The 12,256-nt window shown below is 37.5% G+C and overlaps 1 protein-coding gene across 1 annotated transcript in view; it reads right to left on the bottom strand.

The window, feature by feature from the left end:
* Positions 1–5,351: 5,351 nt before the first annotated feature.
* Positions 5,352–12,256, bottom strand: part of LOC145988505 (HEAT repeat-containing protein 6) — a 58,357-nt gene continuing 51,452 nt past the window's right edge. Inside the window, exons 13-16 of the mRNA XM_083123372.1 lie at positions 10,428–10,571; positions 9,927–10,004; positions 7,099–7,314; positions 5,352–5,870 (exon numbers count right to left, since the gene is read on the bottom strand). Coding sequence (XP_082979498.1) covers positions 5,583–5,870; positions 7,099–7,314; positions 9,927–10,004; positions 10,428–10,571 — 726 coding nt within the window. The 3' untranslated portion in view covers positions 5,352–5,582. The remainder of the gene's footprint in view (positions 5,871–7,098; positions 7,315–9,926; positions 10,005–10,427; positions 10,572–12,256) is intronic.

Genomic DNA, 12,256 nt, shown 5'->3' with positions numbered 1-12,256 from the left:
AACTTGGTCCCTTACATTGAAGGAGGAACATAAATTGAGAGTACAGTAGAGCGTCGATTATCCGAACGTCGGTCAACCGAACGACCACTTAACCGAACTGTGTACTCGCTCGCACCTGTTACTCTCCCACCCTACCGTCCATCATCCCCCTCACTCCCAAACCAAGTTTCCCACAGTAGTCGCCGCACTGAGCCACCGCTGGCGGAACATTGCTTCTAATGGGGCCTTCATAAGGCGCTGCTGACCAAAATAAAGGATTTTTTTAAACGTTAATTTTGTGTACTGTGTGTATTGTTCATGCAAAATGCGTATGTAATATGTACATATTTTTGTTTAATAAACTGTACCACATACTATATATTCCTACTAAAGTTGCCTTTGTACGTTACTTTGTAATACTTAAAGAGATTCCTGTTTTTATGAATAAATTTACTGTACAGTACTTCTTTTTGGCAAATAAACATGTACAGTTCGATTATCCGAACAAACCAGTTTTCCGAACACCCATGTCCCCCAATTACTTCGGATAATCGACGCTCTACTGTATTTGAAAATAAGATCTTTACGAAAATATTTGGGCCTAAAAGGGATGAGGAGACAAATGAGTGGAGAAGATTACATAATTTAGAAGCATAATTTGTATTCATGTTCATATATTATTGGAATGATTAAATCAAGAAGACTTAGGTGGGCAGGCCATGTGGCACGAATGGGAGAGGAAAGAAGAGTTTACAGGATTCTTGTTGGGAAACCTGATGGTAAGAGACCAGTAGGAAGACCAAGACGAAGATGGATAATGTTGAGATGGACCTAAAGGAATTTGGTAGGGATGGAAAAGAGTATATAGATCTTGCTCAGGATAGGGACAGATGGAAGGCCTGTGTTGCTGCAGCCATGAACCTTCGGGTTCAAGAAGGCTAGAGAGAGAGAGAGAGTTAGTTTTTAGCAATTGTATTAATGTTGCCTCGAATGATATTATTTTATGAATTTAGTATCCACAATTGTTATACATAAGCACAGGTCCTCACAAACACACACACCCATTGCAAGTCGTTATTTCAGTACCAGTTCCTGTAATACATTTGTTTTTATCAAAAGTTAGTATCCAAAAAATAATCCTTCTCATGCCCTTGACTACAAAAAATGTAACGCAGAGAATGCTAGATTGATGAGTTTTGAAGAGTGCATACACGATGAGCACAGATTAATTGCAAGAATAACAAAAAACAAAAAGTATTGTAAATTAACTGAGAAGAAAAAATTCGAAGCCAATTTTAGAAATTAAATGTTCTATGAATTTTTAAAAAAAGTAAAACTGAGTGCTAAAAGTGTCCCTTTTCTGTGACAATGACTTATCAACATAGAATTACTTCAACATGTCAACTTTACTACTATTACTATGAACTGTGGCATAGTAACATTCAGGCATTCACATCTGACTGCACTGCTGCCGTTATCAGGGAGCATAAGAAGCGATAGATGTGCCGACTTTCGTTGCTCTGCATGCCAATAAGAAGAAACATAAGACAAGTCTGTTTTGAAAAAACACTTATCTGACGTGTAGTGCCTTGCAATATCTTCATTCATGACCTTCACTGTATTCCTTGCCACCAACAATTCAAATTTTTATATTAAAATGTGTTGTTCATTTTGCCATTGCATTTTACTTTAAGGAAAATACGAAAAATGCCCCATTTTCTTGTTTAAAAATCTGGCCACCTTATGATATTAGTATAACATTTTCCTTACAATTTTAATACTGAACATGCCCATTTTTACAAAAAAAATTACTTCCATATGAAAATATCAGGAAAAGTAACTGTTAATTTTGTTACTAGTTACTTGAAACAAGTAGTAAATGAGTTACAGTTACTCATTTCAAAAAAGGAACTACTGAGTTACCATTCCACAAAAAAGTAACTTTCATACACCATTTGATGCATATAACACAGGTGTACATAAATAAACACAATGTAATAAGTATTAACTTTATTATGACACAAGCAGTGTTAAAATATTTTACATGATTCACTTTCACGAAAAACATGTTTTTCATGAACATAAAATGGTATAAACAAAGTAAAAATACAATTTAAAAAAAGTCAAAATGAAAGTTAAATAAATTTTTAAAATTATAACGTGTATATATTTATGAAAATAGTAACTGTTACATATATTATATAAAATGCCTTCGTGCACAATTATGCATCAGTACACAAATTTTTCAGTCAACAGAATTGGAGTACCTAGAGATATGCAATGCATTGTGTGCATTGAGTTTTGTACGTAGGAGATTAATATACTTATGCAGTGCCTTTTACAGTCGAGGTGTCCTTGGGGCAGCAGCTAGCACGGCAGGAAGTGGGATTGCATCTGCCAGCATTTAGACCCACAGCTGTTCGCTGACCTTGGCACTGTACATGTCAGTGCTTCAGTATTCACATATGTAGTTGGTGTCCAGTTTGCACATGTTTGTGAAGTGTTAAGTTGTTAACAAGTGTTTTAGATTGTTTTGTTTTAGTTTACGTATTACTGGTGCTTTTCTGCTGTTTTAATAATGCCACGCTATCCATACCATTTGAAACAAAGCATTTTTATATATGATTTTTACATCATTACAAATTCTTGTAAGGAAGTTAGAATACGTTTTGCAGCAGAATTCCCAGAAGTTCCTGTTTTACACAAAGACAGTGTTTGGATACTTGTGAACAAATTTAGGTAATCGGGGTCTGTTCTTGAAAATAAGTGAAGCTTAAAACGGCATGTGCTTAATGAGGAGAAACTAGATGATGTTGAAATATGATCAAAAATCCCTCCAGCACCTTGCACAAGAAACAGATATTTTGATGACGTCTGCGTGGCAAGTTATCAAGCTTTTAAACCTAAAGCCATACATTAGAAGAATTGAAAGGAAATATCAGGAGAGAAATTGAAGCAATTTCAAAAGAGGAACCGATACGTGTTAGTGAAAATTTCCTGTAAATATGTGCTCATTTTAAATGTAACTGTCCATATAATTGTACGAGATTATTTCATTACATAGCTAGCGGTTCCAGTTACGCAGATGTTGCATCCAGTTTACCGGCAGACGTGATCCCACTTCCTGCCATGCTAGCCGCCACTCCATGGACACCTTGACCATAAAAGGCACTGTAATGTGTACATTGTGATTGTGTGCATCCAATTTGCAATGAATTAAATTTTCAAAGTCAGCATTCCAATCAATCTGAAAGTATGCAATTGCATGTAATGTTAGCATAAGATGCATTGTAATGTTAGCATAAGATGCATTGTAAAGTCCTTACTAAGGCACGACATGAGTGCACTAATGTGCCAGGAGTAAATACACCAGAACATTATATTGCACATATTGAAGTTTTAGAGCATTTTAAGCTTTTAGTTTCAAATATATATAATATTAACTTACGTTTTGCGAGTATCGACGTAACTCCTGCGACGTTTCGGGGCACAATTGCTCCTTTCCTCAGGCTGCTCACGTTTAGGTTATGTATAAATCATAACCAAGTCGAACTCTCCATAGGTTCAGGATATAGGATTGGTAAAAGGTGTATGGTTAAAAAACAGGAGAAATCTAAAACCCATGGTCTGCGTGGCGAGTATTGCAGTGCACGTGGACCGTGGCTATTCACAGCTTTAAAGTTTTAACATTCCAAGGAGCAGTTTCTAATTGGGGAAATAGCATGGTAGTTTGACGTGTACCTGTAATGGGTTTTAGATTTTTACTGTTTTTTAACCATACACCTTTTACCAATCCTATATCCTGAACCTATGGAGAGTTCGATGTGGTTATGATTTATACATAACCTAAATGTGAGCAGCCTGAGGAAAGGAGCAGTTGTGCTCCGAAACGTCGCAGGAGTTGCCTTGATAAACGTCGCAGGAGTTACCTCGATACTCGCAAAACGTAAGTTAATATTATATATATATTAAACTTGTGAGTAATTCGCACAACCTTCATCATGTATTCATAGTTTCAAATAGCAGACATTTTTACGTTCTCGATCAGTGTCCATTATACAGAAGTCCAACTCCATTGGAATTATACCGTGCCAATCTACTAGTTTCTCTTGAGTTTTGGTTTTAAGTGCACTTTATGCATAGATAGGCTAATTGGGATTGGGCTTACAGTTTAAAGCGAGATCCGAACCACTATGTGCTTCCACCAGGTATCGAACGCGAGACCCCTTGATTTCAAGACAACAGCATTTCCACTACGCCATCAGGGAGGCCCACCAATCTGTCAGAGTTTGGCTTTAAAATGCTCAGTAATTGTAGCATGCATGCAAAGATGTGACCTTTTGCAACAAGTGACAAGAGGAGATATGGACAGAAGCATTATGTGCCTCAAGGAGACATTGCTTTCTTGCAGCGAGCGACTGAGGAGATGAGGCCATTAGCAGCATATGTCCAAATGAGATGCAACTTTTTGCAGTTAGCGACAGAGGATGTGGCAGCATGTGTCCAAAGACGACTTGGTCTTTCGCAGCTGTGTCTATGGAGATGTAGCCTTTTTGCTGCAAGTAACAGATGAGATGTGGCCATTGGCAGCATGTATCCAAAGGAGATATGGTTTTATGCAGCTTGGAGAAATGTTCATTGTAAAATGTTTCTGATGAAATGTGGTTACTTGCAGCAGGTGTGCAATAAAACTTTGCCCTTTGTAGCAAGTGTTCAAGTATATTTGTTCTTTCCTCAACTGAAAAATAATTTTTGGATATCAGAACCTGAATTGGTTTTAAAATGAATTAAATATTTTCTGATCCCGATGTGTAATATAAAACTTAAGCATGTTGTAGCATTCAAATAAGGTCACAACAAGCAAAACTTTACTAAGAAAAACTGTTAATCTTAAAGCCCTGTACACACTTTGAAAGATTCTCAGTGTTATATGGGAATAGCTTGTGAACATTGCCTGGGCCAGTAACACTTGGGACATGGAATAACGCAGGTTTCAGAATATGCACTGTGGTCATCTCTTGATATATTGAGAGGTTTCATGTTACTGTCTCTTTTTGTAACATATGTGATGGAAAAATGGCATCAATATTCATTGAAAAGAGGAATAACAATGATGTATTTCCCTTTGAGTGGAAGGTTGAGGCTTGCACTATACGGATATGGAAACTATGTATACTGAGTGTGGGGAATGAACCACTTGCTTCGCCTTTCTCAGATGTGGCACCAGCACACTCCTGCCCAGTTGCCTGATTTCGTAGCTTTAGGCCCGACCCTGTGGCCAAGTGGTTAGCACATCGCACTGCGATGCCAAGGGTCCCGGGTTCGAATCCCGGTCGGGCTTGGTTGTTTGTGAATGTCCATTCATCCATTTCATCACTCATCCCCATCTTCGCAAATTAGCCAAGAGGCACAAAACGCGAAGTAAAATAAACTAAATCAATCAATCAATTCGTAGCTTTAGATATTCTCTGGACAGTACAGTGATTAAACTAATGCTGGTATCAATACGTGGGTACTGGACCAGCCATATTAAAATTCATATTACAAAAGAAGATGACATACAGATAAAGCTTACAGGTGTGAATTATACAATCCATAAGATGCTATCTTTGCTGTGAATATTCACCAAAATATACAGTTTCTTGAACAAAAATTGTCTTAAGAAATTGCACGGCACTGTTCTGATTCACCGAGAGTTCACCATCCTGCATCAGTGAAGTTACGTGGGCTGCTGCATTGATGAGGTCACCTGCTTTGTCAGGCACAACTCGCTCCTGGAATTTAACCATGTGGTGCCGCACCATGTCAAAGTGATGCATCAAAACATCTTGTAGCGGAACCAAATCCTCCTTAGGAATCAAACTGGCTAAATGGCACAATGTGAGGCATATCTGCAAAGATTATTATTTTAATGTTGCTTTACTACCTTTCAGTTAACTGTAATGGCAAGAATGAAGGATGAATTGATGATGGTAGGTTCAATACTAGGGTTGGGATAGATTCATTGGTGCTTTTCGCTAATCGCGACAATGAGGATGAGTGCTGATACGATGGAATTGACTGGACACCCATGTCTAGCTAGGATTCAAACCCAGGACTTCTGGCATCGTAGCTCACTGTGCTAACTAGTCCACCACGGATGTTGGCAGGTTGCAGGTTTAAGTCCTGGTCGAGTGACACTTTTATCTTGGGCTGAGTCAATACTGATGGTGATGTATCGGTATCTGCTAATACCAGTGGTATCAGTATTGCAAAGAAACGCTTGGAATTTCTTTACAGGTAGCAGCGGATACTTTTCTACAGTTTAGTTCTTTCTCAGAGTCTACAAAACTGCTGCACGACACTTTTGTAGGTTCTAATTATGCTGGAAATTATGCACAATTCAAAGTTTCTTTCTGTTTTGCAGGAGTTTTGTGTGAAAAACTTGATTTTGTGATTACTTAACTCATTTTAATTAGATGTAAGCAAGTTACTAATTTTTATCCGCGACAATAACTTGTGGGGGTTCTATTAATTTCGGTGGCCTCTGCCACCACATGCTGCTAGGAGCAATCAATACAACCTCTACACGTAAGTGTTGCATACATCTAATTATTATCAACTGCATATTTTATTCCCCAAAGATGAATAACATATTTTGTTATTCTGATTGTAATTCTGCAATATTTTTAAGCTAAACTCTTAGTAAATTGGTGCAGATAATAATTGGAGTGCAATTCTTACACACTAATGTTCATGAATTGTTACAATTCTCAAGCATCAGTATTTGTTCAAAGTGGTATTAGCTCACCCCTACTTTTACCGCATCATCATGCATTCTCATTGTTGCCATTAACCAAAGAAGGCAGAAAAAACTGTAAAAACGAGAAACGTAGGAGCCCTTTTAATGTGTTTGTCTTTGTTTCGTGCAGGCCCTTATATCTCTCAGGGCCATTTACCACCTTGGTTTTAACTTTACACATGGTTTTTAGCTAAGATGATTGCTCCTCCTATCCCAAGACAAGTGCAAATAGCCTCAAGTGCTGATGTACCCATTCTAAATTTTAACAAACAAACAAAAGAAAAAGCAAATACAGAGGCTGATATAATTTATGTTAAAAAATGTTTCTAAGTACTAACTTGGTCCATAAGGTTATCCCTGTGCTTATATTCTGAAAAATCTTCCATGTTTTGGGAGTTGTCGAGTCCTACGAGTAATGCCGACCAAATATCCAGAAAGCAGTTCTTGTAGAACACCCGCCTGTCAGGAATTGCAAGGGCTGCTGCTGCATTTATCCTCACCTTGAAATTCTTGAAGTTTTGTACGAGGCTTGTCAATGTCGCATAAACAGAACTCTGGAAAAAAAACATCAAGCATAAGCAGAAATTTAAAGTAAATAAAACGTGGAAAATCAAAAGTAGAACTTAACAGATGACTGAATTGATTTTAAATCCTTACTGCATTGGAACTTTAATTATTTGTTGTTCTACTTTATGATTTGGTACACACACAGGAGATGTACTATGTGATATTTAAGCAAAAAATTCAAACTTGACCAGGACTTGAACATGGGTCTCTGACATACAATGCCATTGGTCTACCAACTGATTTACCAATCTAGTTCCGGTTTCACCTGATTTTTCACTTCTGCTATCTTGCCCCTGTGGAATAGTCTCTGTGTGTGATAATGCAACAGGATCTTTTGCCTTTGAAACATTCACAACGTTAACAGTGCCTAGTATCACCCTTCACAGAGCTGTACCAGATACCTGCTTAAATTCCTACATGTGAAGGTCTATTCTTTTATTATGTTGACAATTGAAAAGTTGCTCATATAATGCAAGAAAATGTAAAAATCCAGCTCATAGTTTTATTTTATTATATCAGGACGAGAAAATTAAATTACACAAATACGTATATGTATTCAGAAATGTACAATTGGGGATTCCACTGCAATTAGCAAGTAATCTTAATTGAACATCATCTATTGCCTAGTTTACTGTTTGCCTATTCTAACATAAGATTCACATTCATTGTGCCGAACCAAATTCTTCGACTTCTTCAAGTGTTGTGATATAACTTTCCACGTACAAATTACAAGTTAAGTCTTCAACTTTTCATGCTACTTAAATGAGTGAAGTTTATTCAATAATGTTTTGAGTTCTTGTTTGAGTTTTTGTTAAGTACACTTTACGTGCAGATAAGCAAATCGAGTCTGGACATACAGTTTAAAGTGTTATCCAATCTACTATGTGCCTCCACTGGGTATCAAACTTCAAACCCCTTGATTACAAGGCTAATGTTATCACACTCTTATTCAAAATATCTCCAATGGTGAAATTGTTTGGAAGAAAAAGTAAAATAAGTTCTTGGATATTTCATCCTGAAAAGCACAATCAACAACACATTTCATTTCCTTGACTTTTCTACATAATTTATAATACTCTGATGTGATAAATAGTAGAGCTGAGTAGATACCGATGCTGATACTTGTATAATTCCAGTACAAAATAACAAAGGCTAGTATGGAGTATTGTTGTATGTAACCACAAACTAAGAAACGGAGGAAACAGAACGTTAATACCTATTTTGTTCTTTACTTCTTGACTAAAAAATATTGTTCTTACGTAAATAGTAAAAAGATGCTATAAAATCAGAGAAAAAACAGCAATTATTAATCATCTAGCTTACTTGTAGTTAAGACCACTAAAATTTGTGTAAAAACAACTGTCCTGGCGAGGAAATTAATGTCAAAGAAGTAAAAATTTGATTATTTATTGAAAGAATGATGGTACGCCCATTTGATGAAAAGTAAAGTTCCTGATAAATATTTTATGTACGTTATTGTAAGTAGTGGTGTACATAAATCTTTAGCGAGGCTTCTCCGAAGGTGTCGCCATTGCCTTGTAATCAATAGATCACGGGTTCGATACTCAGTGGAGGCACATAATGGTTCGGGTCCCACTTTCAAATGTAGGTCCAGTCCCAATTAGCTTATCTTTCTTAGTACTGTCATTCAAAGCTGTATGTTCTCAATCTAATCTCAGCGGAAATTATTGATTGATTGATTGATTGATGTGCTTTATTTTACTTCGCTTTTTGTGCCACTTTTCGCTAATTTATGAAGATTGGGATGAGTGATGATGTGATGAAATTGATGAATGGACACTCCCAAACATCCATGTCCAGGCTGGGATTTGAACCCTGGGATCGTAGCACAATGTGATAACCACTCTGCCACGGGGGCCAGCATTCGGCGGAAATAAATAGCCATCATTGGCCGATACTGGGAGTCACACGAAAGACAGGTAGAAGTGAAGAGGATAAGTATAAATTGTTGATTCCCCTTTGCACTTGAACGTAGATAAAACAAAGCTAATTTCAGTGACCTTCATCCGTCTTTTCCAAGAACTCTGCAACTACCTGACCCGGCATTAGTGCGGTGGGTGTTAAAAACATCCACCTACCTTACCACCACGAGCTTCAAGCAAGAATTGGCAATGAATGGTTTATTTCCCACAGCGTTAACTAAGCAGTTACATGACTTCATGGTCACATTTGGATTCACCTTTCACTAACTCATGCCTTTGATCTTGCCATCTGCTTCCTAGGAAGGTGGGGTTTCATCCAGTGTTTATAGGAAAATCTATGGAACTTTCTGTGCTGGTCTCCCAAACTGTCACAAGGAAGGGTGAACAAACTTTGAAAAAGGACAAATGTTGAGACGAGCTGTTGCTGTTGCCTTTGCCCGCTCTTCTAGCCACTGAAAATCTTTGGTATCGGATGATATATCGGTAAGAGAAAATCAACCGATCCTCACCGATGCCGATACCGCCGGTATCGGCCAATAGTGTGATGAATGACAAAGGATATTTTAGGATATTATTTATCCTATAATATATATTTACCATTGATATGCAAAGCCTTGCACATATGCACTACAACAAATTACAAAAATGAGACTAACCTGCCAATTCTCACTCTCAAGATACAGGGCAGAATTTCGTAACATACTTCCAAGAGCATAGCACGAATTCCAACGAACCTAGGCAGATGCAGAAAAAAGTATATAATACAGTATTAGTATGAAAGAAATAAGACACTTTCAGTGTTATTATTATTCAAGTATTAGCACAAGAACATGGCTCTTTTTTCATTCAGCAATATTTCAAGCTTAAAAATTACATATCTGACAAAATTTTACAAGCATTTTTTTTAAAAAAAATAGGTCATTTTAAATTTATGTATTACACAATATCTAATGTAATTTGAAGAGTAATTTTTTTTTAAAAAAATAGGAAATTTTAAATAATTTTCATGAATTTTTAGGTCATCATCATCTTCTCGGCCCTGGTTATCATAATGTCTTTAGTATCTCCCAATTATTTGTTTCAGTGCTGAACGTCAAAATGAGAAGCATGCTACAAACTTTCTACAAGCTATATACTTCTGCTTCTCGAGTTCTTACCTTCATATTATTACCTGAAGATGAAGTTTTAATTAACACCATTATGGCTTTCTCAATCATTTCCTTAAATTCACATTTCTGCACCATTTCCTCGTTTGCATATTTCAGCAAGTTCCCCACAGCTCGTACAGCATAGCACTTAACCTGTAACGGTAAAAGCATTGCATCAAGAATCACACAGAGACCATCTTCAATAACTGCAAAATTGGAAGGGTTCACTTACAAGGGTCGTTCCAGGTCGACTCAGACTTTTATTTCTATGGGATGGAAAGTCCTACTTGCTTGCACAGAAAGACTAATCGAGACTGGACCTACAGTTTAAAGTGGGATGCGAACCACTGTGCCATGTGCCTCCACCGGGTATCAAACCTGGGGAAAGTCCTACATGCACCAAACTAGGTCAGTTTCTCGAAGCATTCTCCCTGAGAATCCAGGTACTGCTGCCACTGTTGTGGCAGTTCTCTGTTTCTTTTGGTACGGAAAGATGTTGGCTGCTATCATAACCACGTCAGAACATCTTGTTGTGGTGCTGGATTTTTGTGTGGAATTTTTCCCCATGCAGATGGTCTTTACAAGTGGTAATCATTGGAGGCTAAGTCCAGACTGTAAGGGGCATGAGTCGAAACCTCCCAGTGCATGTTGGTCATAGTGATTAGTGTCAAAATGGCCAAGTGCGATCAAGTGGACCTGTCATTGTCATGTAGAAGAATGAAACGTTTCGAGAAATTTCCAAGTATTTTCTTGCGAATGGCATTTTAGACAGCACCCTCGAGCAATGTGAAATAATATTGGCCATTAATCATGGCCCCTTGGTCCAAAATATCCACATGGATGACACTGGCATCACTGCAGTTGTGTGAATGTGTCCATGCGGTTCATTTGTCACTAACTCTCATCTCAGCCAATGACTCCATTCATACAATCTTGCCCATGAGAACATTTGTTCTCCATACTGTGCTTGCAATCTTTTCAAAATTTCAGCTGGCTTCATGTTCTCCTTCACAAATAATTATACATCGCTGCTCCACAGCTACAGATACACTATTTGCCACCATTTTTGCTGAAACTGCTGCACATGAACCAACCACAATGGAGCGAACATGCAATACTCACGTAGGATGAAGGTAGAACCTCTGGCAGTGGCAGTTTTATCATTCTCCAGCTATTCTTGATTGATTTTTTGATTTTGTGTTTTAAGTCCACCTTATGCACAGTGAGGCTAATTGGAACTGTACCTACAGTTTAAAGTGGGATCCGAACCACTATGTGCCTCCACCGGTTATCAAACCCAGACCCCTTGATTACAAGGCAACGAGGCAACCACTGTGCCATCAGGGAGGCCCTCCAGCTATTCTTGACTTTTTTATGTCTCTGTTAACGTTGAACAACCCTTGTATATGATAAATTATTCTTGCATGCATGTATTGCATGCACTGCAGAATCTGTCTTCTACTTACAGTTGTAAATTCAATCAAAAGTCACACTCCAATGAATTTAAATTTAATATGTGAACCACATATTTTCAAATTTACCTGTAATATTTTTTTTTTTTTTACAGACACATCGTCATCGATATCAGCTCAACCGTACTCTACAATCAAAGAAACAGATGAGTGCAAGTTATATAATACTGAACTGCATAATGTACAGTCAGTTCCTAATATTATTAGAATAATTAAATCAAGAAGACCTCAAAGGGGTGGTTGTTCAGCACATGAGGAAACAACAGTTTACAGGAACTTTTGGAAACCAATAAGATGGAGTGAGAGAGTTAGAAGGCCTGTGTTGCTGCAGGTTTAAAAATGTTACCGAGTTACTTAGCTAGTTCA

This window comes from Lepisma saccharinum, chromosome 6 (genome assembly GCF_977018435.1).
Source record: "Lepisma saccharinum chromosome 6, izLepSacc3.1, whole genome shotgun sequence".
NCBI classification, from domain to species: domain Eukaryota; kingdom Metazoa; phylum Arthropoda; class Insecta; order Zygentoma; family Lepismatidae; genus Lepisma; species Lepisma saccharinum.
This window is presented reverse-complemented; position numbering and strand designations above follow the sequence as displayed.